This window comes from Plectropomus leopardus, chromosome 2 (genome assembly GCF_026936395.1).
Source record: "Plectropomus leopardus strain MGB_pleo_1.0 chromosome 2, ASM2693639v1, whole genome shotgun sequence".
In the NCBI taxonomy this organism is placed as follows: Eukaryota; Metazoa; Chordata; class Actinopteri; order Perciformes; family Serranidae; genus Plectropomus; species Plectropomus leopardus.
In genome coordinates, this window is record NC_142177.1 from 18,465,257 (window position 1) to 18,491,077 (window position 25,821).

The 25,821-nt window shown below is 36.9% G+C and overlaps 1 protein-coding gene across 2 annotated transcripts in view; it reads right to left on the reverse strand.

Annotated features, from left to right (window-relative positions):
- myh7ba (myosin, heavy chain 7B, cardiac muscle, beta a) overlaps positions 1–25,821 on the reverse strand; it is a 46,786-nt gene that overhangs the window by 509 nt on the left and 20,456 nt on the right. For both annotated transcript variants that reach the window (XM_088087026.1, XM_088087023.1), the window contains 2 exons: positions 247–351; positions 63–158 (listed from right to left, as the gene is read on the reverse strand). In XM_088087026.1, the coding sequence (XP_087943152.1) occupies positions 63–158; positions 247–351 (201 nt within the window). The remainder of the gene's footprint in view (positions 1–62; positions 159–246; positions 352–25,821) is intronic.

Consider the following 25,821-nt stretch of genomic DNA (forward strand, 5'->3'; position numbering starts at 1 on the left):
TAGTCTAAATTGAACTGAGAAAGTGCTCAGGTGACACAGTACAATTACACTAAACTACTCACCGCTTCCTCAGCCTGTCTCTTGTAACTTTTCACCTTGACCTGCAGCTTGTCGATGAGGTCCTGGAGACGGACCAGGTTCTTCTTGTCTTCCTCAGCCTGCACAAATAGCACAGGAGATCTTCAAAACATGCATTCATATTTTACACTCCAGAATGTACAATGTGCAAACACATTAGTGTTTTACCTGGTAGGAGAGCTCTTTGATTCTCCTCTCATACTTGCGCACGCCCTTCTGATACTCTTGGCTCTTCTTTTGCTCAGCTTCCATTTCATTTTCCAGTTCTTTGACCTACAAGAAAGACAAGAAAGTCAAGGTCAAAAGTCCTCAACTATAATTTTTTGAGCGATTTTTTATCAGACTATACAAGAATTCATTTCATGCTTAACTGTACGCTATACTATACTATAACTTTTCTAATGCATTTTTAGACCACATACTAGACTTAGAGTTTTTTTTTTAATATCATTTTAGATGACATACTCCACTATGACTTTTTTGGGATATTTTGGACAACATGCTATATCATGTCAAAAAATGTCATAGAATGACATGTCCAAAAAACAGCTGAAAACCGCATAAAATAGCGTGCCGAGACACGCTATAGCATAGAATGTTGCAAAAACGGCCTGAAACTCCATAATAATGCATGTTGAAAAAATGACCAAGAAGGCAAGGCTATATAATGGACAAAAATGTCAAAATTTGACATCCCAAAAACAGCTGAAAACACTTCATAACAGCATGAAATAGCGTGCTGAGACACGCCATAGCATTAAAATGTGCAAAAAAAAGGCCAAAGACAGCATAAAACAGCATGTCGAAAAAATTAACAAAAATGGCAAGGGGTGGGGCTCGATGGCGAGCGCCTGGTGGCCAGGCTTTAATCCATGGGGCCTGGCCGGGCACAGCCCGAAGAAGCCACGTGGGACCTCCGTCCCGTGGGCTCACCACTCATAGGAGGGGCCAAAGGGGTTGTTTGGGATGTGAGTTGGGCTGCAGCTGAAGGCGGGGACTTTGGCAGTTCGATCGTTGGCTGAAGAAGCTAGCTCTAGGGACGTGGGATATCACCTCTCTGGTAGGGAAGGAGCCTGAGCTGGTGCGCGAGTTCGAGAAGTTCCGACTAGAATAGTCAGCCTCACCTCGACACATAGCATTTGCTCCGGAACCAGACTTCTTGAGAGGGGCTGGGCTCTCTTCCCGATCTGAACCCGAGTGGTGTTTTGTTATTGGACTTCTGTGCTCACCACAGATTGTCCATAACGAACACCATGTTCAAGCATGAGGGTGTCCATATGCGCACTTGGCATCAGGACACCCTAGGCCGCAGTTCGATGATTGACTTTGTAGTCGTGTTGTCGGACTTGTGGCCGCATGTCTTGGATACTCGGGTGAAGAGAGAGGCGGAGCTGTCAACCGATCACCACCTGGTGGTGAGTTGGTGGGGGAGTTGAAGCTCCCATGAAAAGGAGGAGCTCCAGGAGAGCTTAGACCATGTCCCAGGGGAGGCAGAGGACACTGAGTCTGAGTCCATGTTCCGTGCCTCTGTTGTTAAGGCGGCCGATCGATGCTGTGGCCGTAAAGTGGTTGGTGCCTGTCGTGGCAGCAATACCTGAACCTGTTGGTGGACACTGGCAGTGAGGGATGCTGTCAAGCTGAAGGATGGGTCCTATCGGGCCTTCTTGGCCTGTGGGACTCAGAGGGCAGCAGACAGATACCGGCAGGCCAAGTGGAGTGCAGCAATGGCGGTCGCTGAGGCAAAAATACAGGCGTGGGAGGAGTTCGTGAGGCCATGGAGAACGACTTCCAGATGGCTTTGAAGAGGCTCTGGACCACCATCCGGCATCTCAGGAGGGGAAAGCAGTGCTCTGTCAACACTGTGTATGGTGTGGACAGTGCACTGCTGACCTCAACTCAATGTGTTGTGGATCGGGGAAGGAATACTTCGACCTCCTCAATCCCACTGACATGCCTTCTGGTGCGAAGGTAGGGTCTGGGTACTTGGAAGTGGGCTCTCCCATCTCTGGGGCTGAGGTTGCTGAGGTGGTCAAAAAGCTCCTCAGTTCTAGGGCCCCAGGGATGGATGAGATCCGCCCCTGGTTCCTTAAGGCCCTGGATGTTGTTGGGCTGTCATGGTTGACACGACTCTGCAGCATTGGGTGGACATCAGGGGCTGTGCCTCTGGACTGGCAGACCAGGGTGGTGGTCCCTCTTTTTAAGAAGGAGGACCGGAGGGTTTGTTCCAACTATAGGGGGATCACACTCCTCAGCCTCCCTGGTAAGGTCTGTTCAGGGGTACTGGAGAGGAGGGTCCGCCACATAGTCGTACCTCGGGTCCAGAAGGAGCAATGCGGTTTTCGTCCTGTTCGTGGAACTGTGGACCAGCTCTGGACCATTGACAGGGTCCTTGAGGGTGCATGGGAGTTTGCCCAACCAGTCCACATGTGCTTTGTGGACTTGGAGAAGGCATTCGACCGTGTCCCTCGGGGAGTCCTGTGGGGGCTTCTACGGGAGTATGGGGTATCGGACCCCCAGATACGGGCCATCCGTTCCCTGTACGACTGGTGCCGGAGCACCAAGTCAGACTTGTTTCCAGTGAGGGTTGGACTCTGCCAGGGCTGCCCTTTGTCACCGATTCTGTTCATAATTTTTATGCACAGAATTTCTAGATGCAGCCAGGGCATTGAGGGGGTCCGGTTTGGTGACCTCAGGATTGGGTTGCAGCTTTTTGCAGATGATGTGATCCTGTTGGCTTCATCAGGCCATGACCTTCAGCTCTCACTGGATCGGTTCACAGCCGAGCGTGAAGCAGCCGGGATGAGAATCAGCACCTCCAAATCCGAGGCCATGGTTCTTTGCCGGGAAAGGGTGGATTGCCCTCTCCAGATCGGAGAAGAGATCCTGCCCCAAGTTTAAGTACCTCGGGGTCTTGTTCATGACTGAGGGAAGGATGGAGTGAGAGATTGACAGGCGGATCAGTGCAGTGTCTGCAGTAATGCAGACTTTGTCTCTGCAGACGCTGAAACACTCCATAGCATTAAAACATGCAAAAAAAGAGGCCAAAAACAGCATAAAAAAATGTCGAAAAAATGAACAAAAGAGCAAGGTTATGATATGGCAAAAATGGCAAAATTTGACATGTCCCAAAAACAGCTAAAAACACCTCAAAACAACATTAAATACCTTGCTGAGACACGCAATAGCATTAAAATGTGCAAAATACGCCAAAAAACACCATAATGTAGCATGTCGAAAAAATGACCAAACCAGCAAGGCTATAGTATGGCAAAAATGTCAAAAAATGACATGTCCCAAAAACAGCTAAAAACACCTCAAACAGCATAAAATAGCTTACTGAGACACGCCATAGCATTAAAATGTTAAAAGAATAGCCAAAAACAACTTAAAACAGCATGTCGAAAAAATGACCAAAAGAGCAAGGCTATAGTATGGCAAAAATGTCAAAATTTGATGTGTCCCAAAAACAGTTGAAAACACCTCAAAACAGCATAAAATAGCGTGATGACATATGCCATAGCATTAAAATGTGCAAAAAATGGCCAAAAACAACATAAAACAGCATGTCAAAAAAATGACCAAAAAAGCAAGGCTATAGTATAGCAAAATTTTTTAAAAATGACATGTCCCAAAAACAGCTGAAAACACCTCAAAACAGCATAAAATAGCGTGTTGTGACCCGCTATAGCATTAAAACGTTAAAAAAATAGCCAAAAACAACTAAAAACAGCATGTCGAGAAAATGACCCAAAAAGCAAGGCTATAGTATGGCAAAAATGTCAAAATTTGATGTGTCCCAAAAACAGTTGAAAACACCTCAAAACAGCATGAAATAGCGTGTTGAGACCCGCTATAGCATTAAAACGTTAAAAAAAATAGCCAGAAACAACATAAAACAGCATGTCGAAAAAATGACCAAAAAAGCAAGGCTATAGTATGGCAAAAATGTCAAAAAATGACATGTCCCAAAAACAGCTAAAAACACCTCAAAACAGCATAAAATAGCGTACTGAGAGACGTTATAGCATTAAAATGTGCAAAAAATGGCCAAAAACAACTTAAAACAGCATGTCGAAAAAATGGCCAAAACAGCAAGGCTATAGTATGGCAAAAAATGATATGTCCCAAAAAACAGCTAAAAACACCCCAAACAGCATGAAATAGCGTGTTGAAATACGCCATAGCATTAAAACATTAAAAAATGGCCAAAAACAACTTAAAACAGCATGTTGAAAAAATGACCAAAAAAGCAAGGCTATAGTATGGCAAAAATGTCAAAAAATGACATGTCCCAAAAACAGCTAAAAACACCTCAAAACAGCATGAAATAGTGTGCTGAAATACGCCATAGCATTAAAACGTGCAAAAAATGGTGAAAAACAACATAAAACAGCATGTTGAAAAAATGACCAAAAAAGCAAGGCTATAGTATGGCAAAAAATGTCAAAAAATGACATGTCCCAAAAACAGCTAAAAACACCCCAAACAGCATAAAATAGCGTGCTGAGAGACGTCATAGCATTAAAATGTGCAAAAAATAGCCAAAAACAACATAAAACAGCATGTTGAAAAAATGACCAAAAAAGCAAGGCTATAGTATGGCAAAATTTTTTAAAAATGACATGTCCCAAAAACAGCTGAAAACACCTCAAAACAGCATAAAATAGCGTGTTGGGACCCGCTATAGCATTAAAACATTAAAAAAATAGCCAAAAACAACTAAAAACAGCATGTCGAGAAAATGACCAAAAAGCAAGGCTATAGTATGGCAAAAATGTCAAAAAATGACATGTCCCAAAAACAGCTAAAAACACCTCAAAACAGCATAAAAAAGCGTGCTGAGAGACGCCATAGCATTAAAATGTGCAAAAAATGGCCAAAAACAACATAAAACAGCATGTTGAAAAAATGACCAAAAAAGCAAGGCTATAGTATGGCAAAAATGTCAAAAAATGACATGTCCCAAAAACAGCTAAAAACACCCCAAACAGCATGAAATAGCGTGCCGAGACACACCATAGCATTAAAACGTGTAAAAATGGCCAAAAACAACTTAAAACAGCATGTCGAAAAAATGACCCAAAAAGCAAGGCTATACTAAGGCAAAAATGTCAAAATTTGATGTGTCCCAAAAACAGTTGAAAACACCTCAAAACAGCATGAAATAGCGTGTTGAGACCCGCTATAGCATTAAAATGTGCAAAAATGGCCAAAAACAACTTAAAACAGCATGTTGAAAAAATGATCAAAAAAGCAAGGCTATAGTAAGGCAAAAATGTCAAAAAATGACATGTCCCAAAAACAGCTAAAAACACCTCAAAACAGCATGAAATAGCGTGCCGAGACACGCCATAGCATTAAAACCTGCATAAAATGGCCAAAAACAACTTAAAACAGCATGTCGAAAAAATGACCAAAAAAGCAAGGCTATAGTATGGCAAAAAATGTCAAAAAATGACATGTCCCAAAAACAGTTGAAAACACCTCAAAACAGAATGAAATAGCGTGCCGAGACACGCCATAGCATTAAAATGTGCAAAAAATGGCCAAAAACAACTTAAAACAGCATGTCGAAAAAATGACCAAAAAAGCAAGGCTATAGTATGGCAAAAAATGTCAAAAAATTATATGTCCCAAAAACAGCTAAAAACACCCCAAACAGCATAAAATAGCGTGCTGAGAGACGCCATAGCATTGAAACGTTAAAAAAATAGCCAAAAACAACATAAAACAGCATGTCGAAAAAATAACCCAAAAAGCAAGGCTATAGTATAGCAAAAATGTCAAAAAATGACATGTCCCAAAAACAGCTAAAAACACCCCAAACAGCATAAAATAGTGTGCTGAAATACGCCATAGCATTAAAACGTGCAAAAAATGGCGAAAAACAACATAAAACAGCATGTTGAAAAAATGACCAAAAAAGCAAGGCTATAGTATGGCAAAAAATGTCAAAAAATGATATGTCCCAAAAACAGCTAAAAACACCCCAAACAGCATAAAATAGCGTGCTGAGAGACGTCATAGCATTAAAATGTGCAAAAAATAGCCAAAAACAACTAAAAACAGCATGTCGAGAAAATGACCCAAAAAGCAAGGCTATAGTATGGCAAAATTTTTTAAAAATGACGTCCCAAAAACAGCTAAAAACACCTCAAAAAAGCATAAAATAGCGTGTTGGGAGCCGCTATAGCATTAAAACGTTAAAAAAAATAGCCAAAAACAACTAAAAACAGCATGTCGAAAAAATGACCCAAAAAGCAAGGCTATAGTATGGCAAAAATGTCAAAAAATGACATGTCCCAAAAACAGCTAAAAACACCTCAAAACAGCATAAAATAGCGTGCTGAGAGACGCCACAGCATTAAAATGTGCAAAAAATGGCCAAAAACAACTTAAAACAGCATGTTGAAAAAATGACCAAAAAAGCAAGGCTATAGTATGGCAAAAAATGTCAAAAAATCAAATGTCCAAAAAACAGCAAAAACACCCCAAACAGCATGAAATAGCGTGCCGAGACACACCATAGCATTAAAACGTGTAAAAATGGCCAAAACCAACTTAAAACAGCATGTTGAAAAAATGACCCAAAAAGCAAGGCTATAGTAAGGCAAAAATGTCAAAATTTGATGTGTCCCAAAAACAGTTGAAAACACCTCAAAACAGCATGAAATAGCGTGTTGAGACCCGCTATAGCAATAAAACATGCAAAAATGGCCAAAAACAACTTAAAACAGCATGTTGAAAAAATGATCAAAAAAGCAAGGCTATAGTATGGCAAAAATGTCAAAAAATGACATGTCCCAAAAACAGCTAAAAACACGTCGGAACAGCATAAAATAGCGTGCTGAGATACGCCATAGCATGAAAACGTGCAAAAAATGGCCAAAAACTACATAACACAGCATGTCGAAAAAATGGCCAAAGAAGCAAGGCTATAGTATGGCAAAAAATGGCAAAAAATTATATGTCCCAAAAACAGCTAAAAACACCTCAAAACAGAATGAAATCGCGTGCCGAGACACGCCATAGCATTAAAACGTGCAAAAAATGGACAAAAACAACTTAAAACAGCATGTCGAAAAAATGACCAAAAAAGCAAGGCTATAGTATGGCAAAAATGTCAAAAAATGACATGTCCCAAAAACAGCTAAAAACCCCTCAAACAGCATAAAATAGCGTGCTGAGAGACGCCATAGCATTAAAATGTGCAAAAAATAGCCAAAAACAACATAAAACAGCATGTCGAAAAAATGACCAAAAAAGCAAGGCTATAGTATGGCAAAAAATGTCAAAAAATGACATGTCCCAAAATCAGCTAAAAACACCCCAAACAGCATAAAATAGCGTGCTGAGAGACGCCATAGCATTAAAATGTGCAAAAAATAGCCAAAAACAACATAAAACAGCATGTCGAAAAAATGACCAAAAAAGCAAGGCTATAGTATGGCAAAAAATGTCAAAAAATGACATGTTCCAAAAACAGCTAAAAACACCCCAAACAGCATAAAATAGTGTGCTGAAATACGCCATAGCATTAAAACGTGCAAAAAATGGCGAAAAACAACATAAAACAGCATGTTGAAAAAATGACCAAAAAGCAAGGCTATAGTATGGCAAAAATGTCCAAAAATGATATGTCCCAAAAACAGCTAAAAACACCCCAAACAGCATAAAATAGCGTGCTGAGAGACGCCATAGCATTAAAATGTGCAAAAAATAGCCAAAAACAACATAAAACAGCATGTCGAAAAAATGACCAAAAAAGCAAGGCTATAGTATGGCAAAAATGTCAAAAAATGACATGTCCCAAAAACAGCTGAAAACACCTCAAAACAGCATGAAATAGCGTGCTGAGACACACTATAGCATTAAAACGTTAAAAAATAGCCACAAACAACTTAAAACAGCATGTCGCATAAATGACCAAAAAAGCAAGGCTATAGTATGGCAAAAATGTCAAAATTTGATGTGTCCCAAAAACAGTTGAAAACACCTCAAAACAGCTTAAAAAAACTTGAGACATGCCATAACAGTAAAACGTGCAAAAAATAGCCAAAGACAACATAAAACAGCATGTCGAAAAAATGACCAAAAAAGCAAGGCTATAGTATGGCAAAAATGTCAAAAAATGACATGTCCCAAAAACAGCTGAAAACACCTCAAAACAGCATGAAATAGCGTGCTGAGACACACTATAGCATTAAAACGTTAAAAAATAGCCACAAACAACTTAAAACAGCATGTCGCATAAATGACCAAAAAAGCAAGGCTATAGTATGGCAAAAATGTCAAAATTTGATGTGTCCCAAAAACAGTTGAAAACACCTCAAAACAGCTTAAAAAAACTTGAGACATGCCATAACAGTAAAACGTGCAAAAAATAGCCAAAGACAACATTAAACAGCATGTTGGAAAAATAAACAAAAAAGTGAGACTATAGCTGCTAAGCTTAGCGTTATATCTGTGACAGCCGTTTGCAAGCTTAGTTTAGCCTCACTAGTTCAGCTTAGCTTTGCATCCGTGATAGCCATGTGGTACTGTCACTACCTGGGGATCGCGATTACGGAGCCTGGGTCTGTTGAACTGGACAACACTAATCCTGTTGCCTCTCTGGAGCATTCCTACTCCCCTGTTTCCTAGTTTTCCTGGATCCTGGCTGTGACCTTGGCTGTGCCTGATCGTGGTGATAGCTGTGCGAATGCTGTGACCCTGCCTTTGGTTGTGCTCGTGCTGTGGCTGCACTAATACTGTACCCCCTGTTCACCCTGATCGTGGTCTGGTCCTGGTTGCGCCGATGCCGTGACCATGCACTTGGACACCTCCCTTTCATTATACACGAGACTCTTATCATCGCCCTCAACATCATCATATAGTGCATTTGATAATTTCACACCTGTCGTTATTGTAATATGACATGCATCTGTTTCCATTATTGCTGTGCTTCTCTCCCCCTCTCTCTCCCTCTCTTCCCCTCTCTCTTTCTCTTTCCTTGTTGCCATGATTGTATTTCATTTGTAATTTATGACATCTATTGCACGTCTGGAAGAGGGATCCCTGATCATCCTCTACCACTCTTCCTGAAGTCCCCCCCCCGTGACAGGGGTTCTTTTTTCTGTAGTTTTTCCTTGGGTAATGTGAAGGTCTAAGGGCAGAGCGATGTCATACACTGTAAAGACCTCTGAGGCAAACCATGTTTTGTAATGATGAGTTATATAAATAAAATTGACTTGACTTAACTTGACCATAGTATGGCAAAAATATCAAAACATTACATCTCCCAAAAAAAAGCCTAAAGCATCTCAAAACAGCAGAAAATACCATGCTGACACACGCCATAGCATTAAAACATGAAAAAAAGAACCAAAAACACCATAATATAGCATATCGAAAAACTGACCAAAAAGGACGTGCTATAGTATGGCAAAAATGTCAAAAAATGACATGTCACAAAAACAGCTAAAAACACCTCAAAACAGAATGAAAAAGCGTGTTGAGACACGCCACAGCATTAAAATGTGCAAAAAATGGCCAAAAACAAATTAAAACAACATGTCGAAAAAATGACCAAAAAAGCAAGGCTATAGTAAGGCAAAAATTTTTAAAAATGATATGTCCCAATAACAGTTGAAAACACCTCAAAACAGCATAAAATAGCGTGTTGGGACCCACTATGGCATTAAAATGTTAAAAAAATAGCCAAAAAAACAGTAAACAGCATGTCGAAAAAATGACCAAAAAAGCAAGGCTATAGTATGGCAAAAATGTCAAAATTTGATGTGTCCCAAAAACAGTTGAAAACACCTCAAACAGCATAAAATAGCGTGCTGAGACACACTATAGCATTAAAACGTGCAAAAATAGCCAAAAACAACATAAAACAGCATGTCGAAAAAATGACCAAAAAAGCAAGGCTATAGTATGGCAAAAATTTTTAAAAATGACATGTCCCAAAAACAGCTGAAAACATGTCAGAACACCATAAAATAGCGTGCTGAGACACGCCATAGCATTAAAACGTTAAAAAAATGGCCAAAAACAACTTAAAACAGCATGTCGAAAAAAATGAACAAAAAAGCAAGGCTATAGTATGGCAAAAATGTCAAAATTTGATGTGTCCAAAAAACAGTTGAAAACACCTCAAACAGCATAAAATAGCGTGCTGAGACACACTATAGCATTAAAACGTGCAAAAATAGCCAAAAACAACATAAAACAGCATGTCGAAAAAATGACCAAAAAAGCAAGGCTATAGTATGGCAAAAATGTCAAAAAATCACATGTCCCAAAAACAGCTAAAAACACCTCAAAACACCATAAAATAGCGTGCTGAGACACGCCATAGCATTAAAACGTGAAAAAATCGCCAAAAACAACATAAAACAGCATGTCGAATAAATGACCAAAAAAAGCAAGGCTATAGTATGGCAAAAATGTCAAAAAATGACATGTCACAAAAACAGCTAAAAACACCTCAAAACAGCATAAAATAGCGTGCTGAGACACGCCATAGCATTAAAATGTGCAAAAATGGCCAAAAACAAATTAAAACAGCATGTCGAAAAAATGACCCAAAAACCAAGGCTATAGTATGGCAAAAATGTCAAAATTTGATGTGTCCCAAAAACAGTTGAAAACACCTCAAACAGCATAAAATAGCGTGCTGAGACACACTATAGCATTAAAACCTGCAAAAAATGGCCAAAAACAACATAAAACAGCATGTCGAAAAAATGACCAAAAAAGCAAGGCTATAGTATGGCAAAAATGTCAAAAAATGACATGTCCCAAAAACAGCTAAAAACACCTCAAAACAGCATAAAACAGCGTGTTGGGACCCGCTATAGCATTAAAACGTTAAAAATATAGCCAAAAAAACAATAAACAGCATGTCGAATAAATGACCAAAAAAGCAAGGCTATAGTATGGCAAAAATGTCAAAAAATGACATGTCCCAAAAACAGCTAAAAACACCTCAAAACAGCATAAAATAGCGTGCTGAGACACGCCATAGCATTAAAATGTGCAAAAATGGCCAAAAACAACATAAAACAGCATGTCGAAAAAATGACCAAAAAAGCAAGGCTATAGTATGGCAAAAATATCAAAAAATGACATGTCACAAAAACAGCTAAAAACACATCAAAACAGCATAAAATAGCGTGTTGAGACACGCCATAGCATTAAAACGTGCAAAAATGGCCAAAAACAGCTTAAAACAACATGTTGAAAAAATGACCAAAAAAGCAAGGCTATAGTAAGGCAAAAATGTCCAAAAATGACATGTCCCAAAAACAGCTAAAAACACCTCAAAACACCATAAAATAGCATGCTGAGACACGCCATAGCATTAAAATGTGCAAAAAATGGCCAAAAACAACTTAAAACAGCATGTCGAATAAATGACCAAAAAAAGCAAGGCTATAGTATGGCAAAAATGTCAAAAAATGTCATGTCCAAAAAACAGCTAAAAACACCTCAAAACAGAATGAAATAGCGTGCTGAGACACGCCATAGCATTAAAACGTGAAAAAAATCGCCAAAAACAACATAAAACAGCATGTCGAATAAATGACCAAAAAAGCAAGGCTATAGTATGGCAAAAATGTCAAAAAATGACATGTCCCAAAAACAGCTAAAAACACCTCAAAACAGCATAAAATAGCATGCTGAGACACGCCATAGCATTAAAATGTGCAAAAATGGCCAAAAACAACATAAAACAGCATGTCGAATAAATGACCAAAAAAAGCAAGGCTATAGTGTGGCAAAAATGTCAAAATTTGATGTGTCCCAAAAACAGTTGAAAACACCTCAAAACAGAATGAAATAGCGTGCTGAGACACGCCATAGCATTAAAACGTGAAAAAAATGGCCAAAAACAACTTAAAACAGCATGTTGAAAAAATGACCCAAAAACCAAGGCTATAGTATGGCAAAAATGTCAAAATTTGATGTGTCCCAAAAACACTTGAAAACACCTCAAAACAGCATAAAATAGCGTGCTGAGACACGCCATAGCATTAAAACGTTAAAAAAATGGCCAAAAACAGCTTAAAACAACATGTTGAAAAAATGACCAAAAAAGCAAGGCTATAGTAAGGCAAAAATTTTTAAAAATGACATGTCCCAAAAGCAGCTAAAAACACCTCAAAACAGCATAAAATAGCGTGCTGAGACACGCCATAGCATTAAAACGTGCAAAAATGGCCAAAAACAAATTAAAACAGCATGTTGAAAAAATGACCAAAAAAGCAAGGCTATAGTATGGCAAAAATGTCAAAAAATGACATGTCACAAAAACAGCTAAAAACACCTCAAAACAGCATAAAATAGCGTGCTGAGACACGCCATAGCATTAAAAAGTGAAAAAAATGGCCAAAAACAACATAAAACAGCATGTCGAAAAAATGACCAAAAAAGCAAGGCTATAGTATGGCAAAAATGTCAAAAAATGACATGTCACAAAAACAGCTAAAAACACATCAAAACAGCATAAAATAGCGTGCTGAGACACGCCATAGCATTAAAACGTGCAAAAATGGCCAAAAACAGCTTAAAACAACATGTTGAAAAAATGACCAAAAAAGCAAGGCTATAGTAAGGCAAAAATGTCCAAAAATGACATGTCCCAAAAACAGCTAAAAACACCTCAAAACAGCATAAAATAGCATGCTGAGACACGCCATAGCATTAAAATGTGCAAAAAATGGCCAAAAACAACTTAAAACAGCATGTCAAATAAATGACCAAAAAAGCAAGGCTATAGTATGGCAAAAATGTCAAAAAATCACATGTCCAAAAAACAGCTAAAAACACCTCAAAACAGCATAAAATAGCGTGCTGACACACGCCATAGCATTAAAATGTGCAAAAATGGCCAAAAAACAACATAAAACAGCATGTCGAAAAAATGACCCAAAAAGCAAGGCTATAGTGTGGCAAAAATGTCAAAATTTGATGTGTCCCAAAAACAGTTGAAAACACCTCAAAACAGAATGAAATAGCGTGCTGAGACACGCCATAGCATTAAAACGTGAAAAAAATCGCCAAAAACAACATAAAACAGCATGTTGAAAAAATGACCCAAAAACCAAGGCTATAGTATGGCAAAAATGTCAAAATTTGATGTGTCCCAAAAACACTTGAAAACACCTCAAAACAGCATAAAATAGCGTGCTGAGACACGCCATAGCATTAAAATGTGCAAAAATGGCCAAAAACAGCTTAAAACAACATGTTGAAAAAATGACCAAAAAAGCAAGGCTATATTAAGGCAAAAATTTTTAAAAATGATATGTCCCAAAAACAGTTAAAAACACCTCAAAACAGCATAAAATAGCGTGCTGAGACACGCCATAGCATTAAAACATGAAAAAAATGGACAAAAACAACTTAAAACAGCATGTCGAATAAATGACCAAAAAAAGCAAGGCTGTAGTATGGCAAAAATGTCAAAAATGACATGTCACAAAAACAGCTAAAACACCTCAAAACAGCATAAAATAGCGTGCTGAGACACGCCATAGCATTAAAAAGTGAAAAAATGGCCAAAAACAACATAAAACAGCATGTCGAAAAAATGACCAAAAAGCAAGGCTATAGTATGGCAAAATGTCAAAAAATGACATGTCACAAAAACAGCTAAAAACACATCAAAACAGCATAAAATAGCGTGCTGAGACACGCCATAGCATTAAAACGTGCAAAAATGGCCAAAAACAGCTTAAAACAACATGTTGAAAAAATGACCAAAAAAGCAAAAATGGCAAAAGGCAAAAATGTCCAAAAATGACATGTCCCAAAAACAGCTAAAAACACCTCAAAACACCATAAAATAGCGTGCTGACACACGCCATAGCATTAAAATGTGCAAAAATGGCCAAAAACAGCTTAAAACAGCATGTCAAATAAATGACCAAAAAAGCAAGGCTATAGTATGGCAAAAATGTCAAAAAATCACATGTCCAAAAAACAGCTAAAAACACCTCAAAACAGAATGAAATAGCGTGCTGAGACACGCCATAGCATTAAAACGTGAAAAAAATCGCCAAAAACAACATAAAACAGCATGTCGAATAAATGACCAAAAAAAGCAAGGCTATAGTATGGCAAAAATGTCAAAAAATGACATGTCACAAAAACAGCTAAAAACACCTCAAAACAGCATAAAATAGCGTACTGAGACACGCCATAGCATTAAAATGTGCAAAAATGGCCAAAAACAACATAAAACAGCATGTTGAAAAAATGACCAAAGAAGCAAGGCTATAGTAAGGCAAAAATGTCAAAATTTGATGTGTCCCAAAAGCAGCTAAAAACACCTCAAAACAGCATAAAATAGCGTGCTGACACACGCCATAGCATTAAAATGTGCAAAAATGGCCAAAAACAACATAAAACAGCATGTCGAATAAATGACCAAAAAAAGCAAGGCTATAGTGTGGCAAAAATGTCAAAATTTGATGTGTCCCAAAAACAGTTGAAAACACCTCAAACAGCATAAAATAGCGTGCTGAGACACGCCATAGCATTAAAATGTGCAAAAATGGCCAAAAACAACTTAAAACAGCATGTCGAAAAAATGACCAAAAAAGCAAGGCTATAGTATGGCAAAAATGTCAAAATTTGATGTGTCCCAAAAACAGCTAAAAACACCTCAAAACAGAATGAAATAGCGTGCTGAGACACGCCATAGCATTAAAACGTGAAAAAAATCGCCAAAAACAACATAAAACAGCATGTTGAAAAAATGACCCAAAAACCAAGGCTATAGTATGGCAAAAATGTCAAAATTTGATGTGTCCCAAAAACACTTGAAAACACCTCAAAACAGCATAAAACAGCGTGCTGAGACACGCCATAGCATTAAAACGTGCAAAAATGGCCAAAAACAGCTTAAAACAACATGTTGAAAAAATGACCAAAAAAGCAAGGCTATAGTAAGGCAAAAATGTCCAAAAATGACATGTCACAAAAACAGCTAAAAACACCTCAAAACAGCATAAAATAGCGTGCTGAGACACGCCATAGCATTAAAACGTGCAAAAATGGCCAAAAACAAATTAAAACAGCATGTCAAATAAATGACCAAAAAAGCAAGGCTATAGTATGGCAAAAATGTCAAAAAATGACATGTGACAAAAACAGCTAAAAACACCTCAAAACAGCATAAAATAGCGTGCTGAGACACGCCATAGCATTAAAAAGTGAAAAAAATGGCCAAAAACAACATAAAACAGCATGTCGAAAAAATGACCAAAAAAGCAAGGCTATAGTATGGCAAAAATGTCAAAAAATGACATGTCACAAAAACAGCTAAAAACACATCAAAACAGCATAAAATAGCGTGCTGAGACACGCCATAGCATTAAAACGTGCAAAAATGGCCAAAAACAGCTTAAAACAACATGTTGAAAAAATGACCAAAAAAGCAAGGCTATAGTAAGGCAAAAATGTCCAAAAATGACATGTCCCAAAAACAGCTAAAAACACCTCAAAACAGAATGAAATAGCGTGCTGAGACACGCCATAGCATTAAAACGTGAAAAAAATCGCCAAAAACAACATAAAACAGCATGTCGAATAAATGACCAAAAAAAGCAAGGCTATAGTATGGCAAAAATGTCAAAAAATGACATGTCACAAAAACAGCTAAAAACACCTCAAAACAGCATAAAATAGCATGCTGAGACACGCCATAGCATTAAAATGTGCAAAAATGGCCAAAAACAACATAAAACAGCATGTTGAAAAAATGACCAAAAAAGCAAGGCTATAGTAAGGTAAAAATGTCAAAATTTGATGTGTCCCAAAAGCAGCTAAAAACACCTCAAAACAGCATAAAATAGCGTGCTGACACACGCCATAGCATTAAAATGTGCAAAAAATGGCAAAAAACAACATAAAACAGCATGTCGAAAAAATGACCAAAAAAGCAAGGCTATAGTATGGCAAAAATGTCAAAATTTGATGTGTCCCAAAAACAGTTGAAAACACCTCAAACAGCATAAAATAGCGTGCTGAGACACACTATAGCATTAAAACGTGCAAAAATGGCCAAAAACAACTTAAAACAGCATGTCGAAAAAATGACCAAAAAAGCAAGGCTATAGTATGGCAAAAATGTCAAAAAATGACATGTCCCAAAAACAGCTGAAAACATGTCAGAACACCATGAAATAGCGTGCTGAGACACGCCATAGCATTAAAACGTTAAAAATATAGCCAAAAAAACAATAAACAGCATGTCGAAAAAATGACCAAAAAAGCAAGGCTATAGTAAGGCAAAAATTTTTAAAAATGACATGTCCCAAAAACAGCTGAAAACATGTCAGAACACCATAAAATAGCGTGCTGAGACACGCCATAGCATTAAAATGTGCAAAAAATGGCCAAAAACAACTTAAAACAGCATGTCGAATAAATGACCAAAAAAAGCAAGGCTATAGTATGGCAAAAATGTCAAAAAATGACATGTCACAAAAACAGCTAAAAACACCTCAAAACAGCATAAAATAGCGTGCTGAGACACGCCATAGCATTAAAATGTGCAAAAATGGCCAAAAACAACATAAAACAGCATGTCGAATAAATGACCAAAAAAAGCAAGGCTATAGTGTGGCAAAAATGTCAAAATTTGATGTGTCCCAAAAACAGTTGAAAACACCTCAAACAGCATAAAATAGCGTGCTGAGACACGCCATAGCATTAAAATGTGCAAAAATGGCCAAAAACAACTTAAAACAGCATGTCGAAAAAATGACCAAAAAAGCAAGGCTATAGTATGGCAAAAATGTCAAAATTTGATGTGTCCCAAAAACAGCTAAAAACACCTCAAAACAGAATGAAATAGCGTGCTGAGACACGCCATAGCATTAAAACGTGAAAAAAATCGCCAAAAACAACATAAAACAGCATGTTGAAAAAATGACCCAAAAACCAAGGCTATAGTATGGCAAAAATGTCAAAAAATGACATGTCCCAAAAACAGCTAAAAACACCTCAAAACAGCATAAAATAGCGTGCTGAGACACGCCATAGCATTAAAACGTGCAAAAATGGCCAAAAACAACTTAAAACAGCATGTCAAATAAATGACCAAAAAAGCAAGGCTATAGTATGGCAAAAATGTCAAAAAATGACATGTCACAAAAACAGCTGAAAACACCTCAAAACAGCATAAAATAGCGTGCTGAGACACGCCATAGCATTAAAAAGTGAAAAAAATGGCCAAAAACAACATAAAACAGCATGTCGAAAAAATGACCAAAAAAGCAAGGCTATAGTATGGCAAAAATGTCAAAAAATGACATGTCACAAAAACAGCTAAAAACACATCAAAACAGCATAAAATAGCGTGCTGAGACACGCCATAGCATTAAAACGTGCAAAAATGGCCAAAAACAGCTTAAAACAACATGTTGAAAAATGACCAAAAAGCAAGGCTATAGTAAGGCAAAAATGTCCAAAAATGACATGTCCCAAAAACAGCTAAAAACACCTCAAAACACCATAAAATAGCATGCTGAGACACGCCATAGCATTAAAATGTGCAAAAAATGGCCAAAAACAACTTAAAACAGCATGTCAAATAAATGACCAAAAAAGCAAGGCTATAGTATGGCAAAAATGTCAAAAAATCACATGTCCAAAAAACAGCTAAAAACACCTCAAAACAGAATGAAATAGCGTGCTGAGACACGCCATAGCATTAAAACGTGAAAAAAATCGCCAAAAACAACATAAAACAGCATGTCGAATAAATGACCAAAGAAAGCAAGGCTATAGTATGGCAAAAATTTCAAAAAATGACATGTCACAAAAACAGCTAAAAACACCTAAAAACAGTATGAAATAGCATGCTGAGACACGCCATAGCATTAAAATGTGCAAAAATGGCCAAAAACAACATAAAACAGCATGTTGAAAAAATGACCAAAAAAGCAAGGCTATAGTAAGGCAAAAATGTCAAAATTTGATGTGTCCCAAAAGCAGCTAAAAACACCTCAAAACAGCATAAAATAGCGTGCTGACACACGCCATAGCATTAAAATGTGCAAAAATGGCCAAAAACAACATAAAACAGCATGTCGAATAAATGACCAAAAAAAGCAAGGCTATAGTGTGGTAAAAATGTCAAAATTTGATGTGTCCCAAAAACAGTTGAAAACACCTCAAAACAGCATAAAATAGCGTGCTGAGACACGCCATAGCATTAAAATGTGCAAAAATGGCCAAAAACAACTTAAAACAGCATGTCGAAAAAATGACCAAAAAAAGCAAGGCTATAGTATGGCAAAAATGTCAAAAAATGACATGTCACAAAAACAGCTAAAAACACCTCAAAACAGCATAAAATAGCGTGCTGAGACACGCCATAGCATTAAAATGTGCAAAATGGCCAAAAAACAACATAAAACAGCATGTTGAAAAATGACCAAAAAAGCAAGGCTATAGTATGGCAAAAATTTTAACAAATGACATGTCCCAAAAACAGCTGAAAACATGTCAGAACACCATAAAATAGCGTGCTGAGACACGCCATAGCATTAAAACGTTAAAAATATAGCCAAAAAAACAATAAACAGCATGTCGAAAAAATGACCAAAAAAGCAAGGCTATAGGATGGCAAAAATGTCAAAAAATGACATGTCCCAAAAACAGCTAAAAACACCTCAAAACAGCATAAAATAGCGTGCTGAGACACGCCTTAGCATTAAAACGTGAAAAAAACCGCCAAAAACAACATAAAACAGCATGTCGAATAAATGACCAAAAAAAGCAAGGCTATAGTATGGCAAAAATGTCAAAATTTGATGTGTCCCAAAAACAGCTAAAAACACCTCAAAACAGCATAAAATAGCGTGCTGAGACACGCCATAGCATTAAAACGTGCAAAAATGGCCAAAAACAGCTTAAAACAACATGTTGAAAAAATGACCAAAAAAGCAAGGCTATAGTAAGGCAAAAAGTTTTAAAAATGACATGTCCCAAAAACAGCTGAAAACATGTCAGAACACCATAAAATAGCGTGCTGAGACACGCCATAGCATTAAAATGTGCAAAAAATGGCCAAAAACAACTTAAAACAACATGTCGAATAAATGACCAAAAAAAGCAAGGCTATATTATGGCAAAAATGTCAAAAAATGACATGTCACAAAAACAGCTAAAAACACCTCAAAACAGCATAAAATAGCGTGCTGAGACACGCCATAGCATTAAAATGTGCAAAAATGGCCAAAAACAACATAAAACAGCATGTCGAATAAATGACCAAAAAAAGCAAGGCTATAGTGTGGCAAAAATGTCAAAATTTGATGTGTCCCAAAAACAGTTGAAAACACCTCAAAACAGCATAAAATAGCGTGCTGAGACACGCCATAGCATTAAAATGTGCAAAAATGGCCAAAAACAACTTAAAACAGCATGTCGAAAAAATGACCAAAAAAGCAAGGCTATAGTATGGCAAAAATGTCAAAATTTGATGTGTCCCAAAAACAGCTAAAAACACCTCAAAACAGAATGAAATAGCGTGCTGAGACACGCCATAGCATTAAAACGTGAAAAAAATCGCCAAAAACAACATAAAACAGCATGTTGAAAAAATGACCCAAAAACCAAGGCTATAGTATGGCAAAAATGTCAAAATTTGATGTGTCCCAAAAACACTTGAAAACACCTCAAAACAGCATAAAATAGCGTGCTGAGACACGCCATAGCATTAAAACGTGCAAAAATGGCCAAAAACAGCTTAAAACAACATGTTGAAAAAATGACCAAAAAAGCAAGGCTATAGTAAGGCAAAAATTTTTAAAAATGACATGTCCCAAAAGCAGCTAAAAACACCTCAAAACAGCATAAAATAGCGTGCTGAGACACGCCATAGCATTAAAACGTGCAAAAATGGCCAAAAACAAATTAAAACAGCATGTTGAAAAAATGACCAAAAAAGCAAGGCTATAGTATGGCAAAAATATCAAAAAATGACATGTCACAAAAACAGCTAAAAACACCTCAAAACAGCATAAAATAGCGTGCTGAGACACGCCATAGCATTAAAACGTGCAAAAATGGCCAAAAACAGCTTAAAACAACATGTCGAAAAAATGACCAAAAAAGCAAGGCTATAGTAAGGCAAAAATTTTTAAAAATGATATGTCCCAATAACAGTTGACAACACCTCAAAACAGCATAAAACAGCGTGTTGGGACCCGCTATAGCATTAAAACGTTAAAAATATAGCCAAAAAAACAATAAACAGCATGTCGAATAAATGACCAAAAAAAGCAAGGCTATACTGTGGCAAAAATGTCAAAATTTGATGTGTCCCAAAAACAGTTGAAAACACCTCAAACAGCATAAAATAGCGTGCTGAGACACGCCATAGCATTAAAACATGCAAAAATGGCCAAAAACAACTTAAAACAGCATGTTGAAAAAATGACCAAAAAAGCAAGGCTATAGTATGGCAAAAATTTTTAAAAATGACATGTCCCAAAAACAGCTGAAAACATGTCAGAACACCATAAAATAGCGTGCTGAGACACGCCATAGCATTAAAACGTGAAAAAAATGGCCAAAAACAACTTAAAACAGCATGTCGAAAAAATGAACAAAAAAAGCAAGGCTATAGTATGGCAAAAAATGTCCAAAAATGACATGTCCCAAAAACAGCTAAAAACACCTCAAAACACCATAAAATAGCATGCTGAGACACGCCATAGCATTAAAATGTGCAAAAAATGGCCAAAAACAACTTAAAACAGCATGTCAAATAAATGACCAAAAAAGCAAGGCTATAGTATGGCAAAAATGTCAAAAAATCACATGTCCAAAGAACAGCTAAAAACACCTCAAAACAGAATGAAATAGCGTGCTGAGACACGCCATAGCATTAAAACGTGAAAAAAATCGCCAAAAACAACATAAAACAGCATGTTGAAAAAATGACCCAAAAACCAAGGCTATAGTAAGGCAAAAATTTTTAAAAATGACATGTCCCAAAAGCAGCTAAAAACACCTCAAAACAGCATAAAATAGCGTGCTGAGACACGCCATAGCATTAAAACATTAAAAATGGCCAAAAACAACTTAAAACAGCATGTCGAAAAAATGACCAAAAAAGCAAGGCTATAGTATGGCAAAAATGTCAAAATTTGATGTGTCCCAAAAACAGTTGAAAACACCTCAAAACAGCATAAAATAGCGTGCTGAGACACGCCATAGCATTAAAATGTGCAAAAATGGCCAAAAACAACTTAAAACAGCATGTCGAAAAAATGAACCGAAAGGCAAGGCTATAGTATGGCAAAAATGTCAAAATTTGATGTGTCCCAAAAACAGCTAAAAACACCTCAAAACAGCATAAAATAGCGTGCTGAGACACGCCATAGCATTAAAACGTGCAAAACACGGCCAAAAACAACATAAAACAGCATGTCGAAAAAATGACCAAAAAAGCAAGGCTATAGTATGGCAAAACATGTCAAAAAATGACATGTCCCAAAAACAGCTGAAAACATGTCAGAACAGCATAAAATAGCGTGCTGAGACACGCCATAGCATTAAAATGTGCAAAAATGGCCAAAAACAACATAAAACAGCATGTTGTAAAAATGACCAAAAAAAGCAAGGCTATAGTATGGCAAAAATGTCAAAAAATGACATGTCCCAAAAACAGCTAAAAACACCTCAAAACAGCATAAAATAGCGTGCTGAGACACGCCATAGCATTAAAACATTAAAAAATGGCCAAAAACAACTTAAGACAGCATGTCAAAAAAATGAACAAAAAAGCAAGGCTATAGTATGGCAAAAATGTCAAAATTTGATGTGTCCCAAAAACAATTGAAAACACCTCAAAACAGCATAAAATAGCGTGTTGGGACCCGCTATAGCATTAAAACGTTAAAAAAGTAGCCAAAAAAACATTAAACAGCATGTTGAAAAAATGACCAAAAAAGCAAGGCTATAGTATGGCAAAAATGTCAAAATTTGATGTGTCCCAAAAACAGCTGGAAACACCTCAAAACAGCATAAAATAGCGTGCTGAGACACGCCATAGCATTAAAACATTAAAAGATGGCCAAAAACAGCTTAAAACAGCATGTTGAAAAAATGACCAAAAAAGCAAGGCTATAGTATGGCAAAAATGTCAAAAAATGACATGTCCCAAAAACAGCTAAAAACACCTCAAAACAGCATAAAATAGCGTGCTGAGACACGCCATAGCATTAAAACGTGCAAAACACGTCCAAAAACAACGTAAAACAGCATGTGGAAAAAATGACCAAAAAAGCAAGGCTATAGTATGGCAAAAATGTCAAAAAATGTCATGTCCAAAGAACAGCTAAAAACACCTCATAACAGCATGAAATAGCGTGCTGAGAGATGCTATAGCATTAAAACGTGCAAAACACGGCCAAAAACAACATAAAACAGCATGTCGAAAAAATGACCAAAAAAGCAAGGCTATAGTATGGCAAAACATGTCAAAAAATGACATGTCCCAAAAACAGCTGAAAACATGTCAGAACAGCATAAAATAGTGTGCTGAGACACGCCATAGCATTAAAATGTGCAAAAATGGCCAAAAACAACATAAAACAGCATGTTGTAAAAATGACCAAAAAAAGCAAGGCTATAGTATGGCAAAAATGTCAAAAAATGACATGTCCCAAAAACAGCTAAAAACACCTCAAAACAGCATAAAATAGCGTGCTGAGACACGCCATAGCATTAAAACATTAAAAAATGGCCAAAAACAACTTAAGACAGCATGTCAAAAAAATGAACAAAAAAGCAAGGCTATAGTATGGCAAAAATGTCAAAATTTGATGTGTCCCAAAAACAATTGAAAACACCTCAAAACAGTATAAAATAGCGTGTTGGGACCCGCTATAGCATTAAAACGTTAAAAAAGTAGCCAAAAAAACATTAAACAGCATGTTGAAAAAATGACCAAAAAAGCAAGGCTATAGTATGGCAAAAATGTCAAAATTTGATGTGTCCCAAAAACAGCTGGAAACACCTCAAAACAGCATAAAATAGCGTGCTGAGACACGCCATAGCATTAAAACATTAAAAAATGGCCAAAAACAACATCAAACAGCATGTCGAAAAAATGACCAAAAAAGCAAGGCTATAGTATGGCAAAAATGTCAAAAAATGACATGTCCCAAAAACAGCTAAAAACACCTCAAAACAGCATAAATAGCGTGCTGAGACACGCCATAGCATTAAAACATTAAAAGATGGCCAAAAACAGCTTAAAACAGCATGTTGAAAAAATGACCAAAAAAGCAAGGCTATAGTATGGCAAAAATGTCAAAAAATGTCATGTCCAAAGAACAGCTAAAAACACCTCATAACAGCATGAAATAGCGTGCTGAGAGATGCTATAGCATTAAAACGTGCAAAAATGGCCAAAAACAACTTAAAACAGCATGTCGAAAAAATGACCCAAAAAGCAAGGCTATAGTAAGGCAAAAAATTTTAAAAATGACATGTCCCAAAAACAGCTGAAAACATGTCAGAACACCATAAAATAGCTTGCTGAGACACGCCATAGCATTAAAACGTGCAAAACACGGCCAAAAACAACATAAAACAGCATGTTGAATGAATGACCAAAAAAGCAAGGCTATAGTATGGCAAAAATGTCAAAAAATGACATGTCCCAAAAACAGCTAAAAACACCTCAAAACAGCATGAAATAGCGTGTTGGGACCCGCTATAGCATTAAAACGTGAAAAAATGGCCAAAAAAACATTAAACAGCATGTCAAAAAAATGACCCAAAAAATAAGGCTATAGTATGGCAAAAATGTCAAAAAATTTGATGTGTCCCAAAAACAGTTGGAAACACCTCAAAACAGCATAAAATAGTGTGTTGGGACCCGCTATAGCATTAAAACGTCCAAAACATAGCCAAAAACAACTTAAAACAGCATGTTGAAAAAATGACCAAAAAAGCAAGGCTATAGTATGGCAAAAATGTCAAAAAATGACATGTCCCAAAAACAGCTAAAAACACCTCAAAACAGCATAAAATAGCGTGCTGAGACACGCCATAGCATTAAAACGTGCAAAAATAGCCAAAAACAACATAAAACAGTATGTTGAATAAATGACCAAAAAAGCAAGGCTATAGTATGGCAAAAAATGACATGTCCCAAAAACAGCCGAAAACATGTCAGAACACCATAAAGTAGCGTGCTGAGACACGCCATAGCATTAAAACGTGCAAAAATGGCCAAAAACAACTTAAAACAGCATGTCGAAAAAATTACCGAAAAAAGCAAAAATGGCAAAAATTTCAAAAAATGACATGTCCCAAAAACAGCTAAAAACACCTCAAAACAGCATTAAATAGCGTTTTGGGACCCGCTATAGCATTAAAACGTTAAAAAAATAGCAAAAACATATTAAAACAGCATGTCGAATAAATGACCAAAAAAGCAAGGCTATAGTATGGCAAAAATGTCAAAATTTGATGTGTCCCAAAAACAGTTGAAAACACCTCAAAACAGCATAAAATAGCGTGTTGGGACCCGCTATAGCATTAAAACGTTAAAAAAAATAGCCAAAAACAACGTAAAACAGCATGTCGAAAAAATGACCAAAAAAGCAAGGCTATAGTATGGCAAAAATGTCAAAAAATGACATGTTCCAAAAACAGCTAAAAACACCTCAAAACAGCATAAAATAGCGTGCTGAGACACGCCATAGCATTAAAACGTGCAAAAATAGCCAAAAACAACATAAAACAGTATGTTGAATAAATGACCAAAAAAGCAAGGCTATAGTATGGCAAAAAATGACATGTCCCAAAAACAGCCGAAAACATGTCAGAACACCATAAAGTAGCGTGCTGAGACACGCCATAGCATTAAAACGTGCAAAAATGGCCAAAAACAACTTAAAACAGCATGTCGAAAAAATTACCGAAAAAAGCAAAAATGGCAAAAATTTCAAAAAATGACATGTCCCAAAAACAGCTAAAAACGCCTCAAAACAGCATGAAATAGCGTGTTGGGACCCGCTATAGCATTAAAACGTGAAAAAAATTGCCAAAAACAACTTAAAACAGCATGTTGAAAAAATGACCAAAATAGCAAGGCTATAGTATGGCAAAAATGTCAAAAAATGACATGTCCCAAAAACAGCTGAAAACACCTCAAAACAGCATAAAATAGCGTGTTGGGACCCGCTATAGCATTAAAACGTTAAAAAAATAGCAAAAAACAAATTCAAACAGCATGTTGAAAAAATGACCAAAAAATAAGGCTATAGTATGGCAAAAATGTCAAAAAATGACATGTCCCAAAAACAGCTGAAAACACCTCAAAACAGCATGAAATAGCGTGCTGAAAGATGCTATAGCATTAAAACTTTCAAAACACGGCCAAACACAACTTAAAACAGCATGTCGAAAAAATGACCAAAAAAGCAAGGCTATAGTATGGCAAAAATGTCAAAAAATGACATGTCCCAAAAACAGCTGAAAACATCTCAAAACCGCAAGAAATAGCGTGCTGAGAGATGCTATAGCATTAAAACTTGCAAAACACGGCCAAAAACAACTTAAAACAGCATGTCGAAAAAATGACCAAAAAAGCAAGGCTATAGTATGGCAAAAATGTCAAAAATGACATGTCCCAAAAACAGCTGAAAACACGTCAGAACAGCACAAAATAGCGTGGTGACACACGCCATAGCATTAAAACTTTCAAAACAC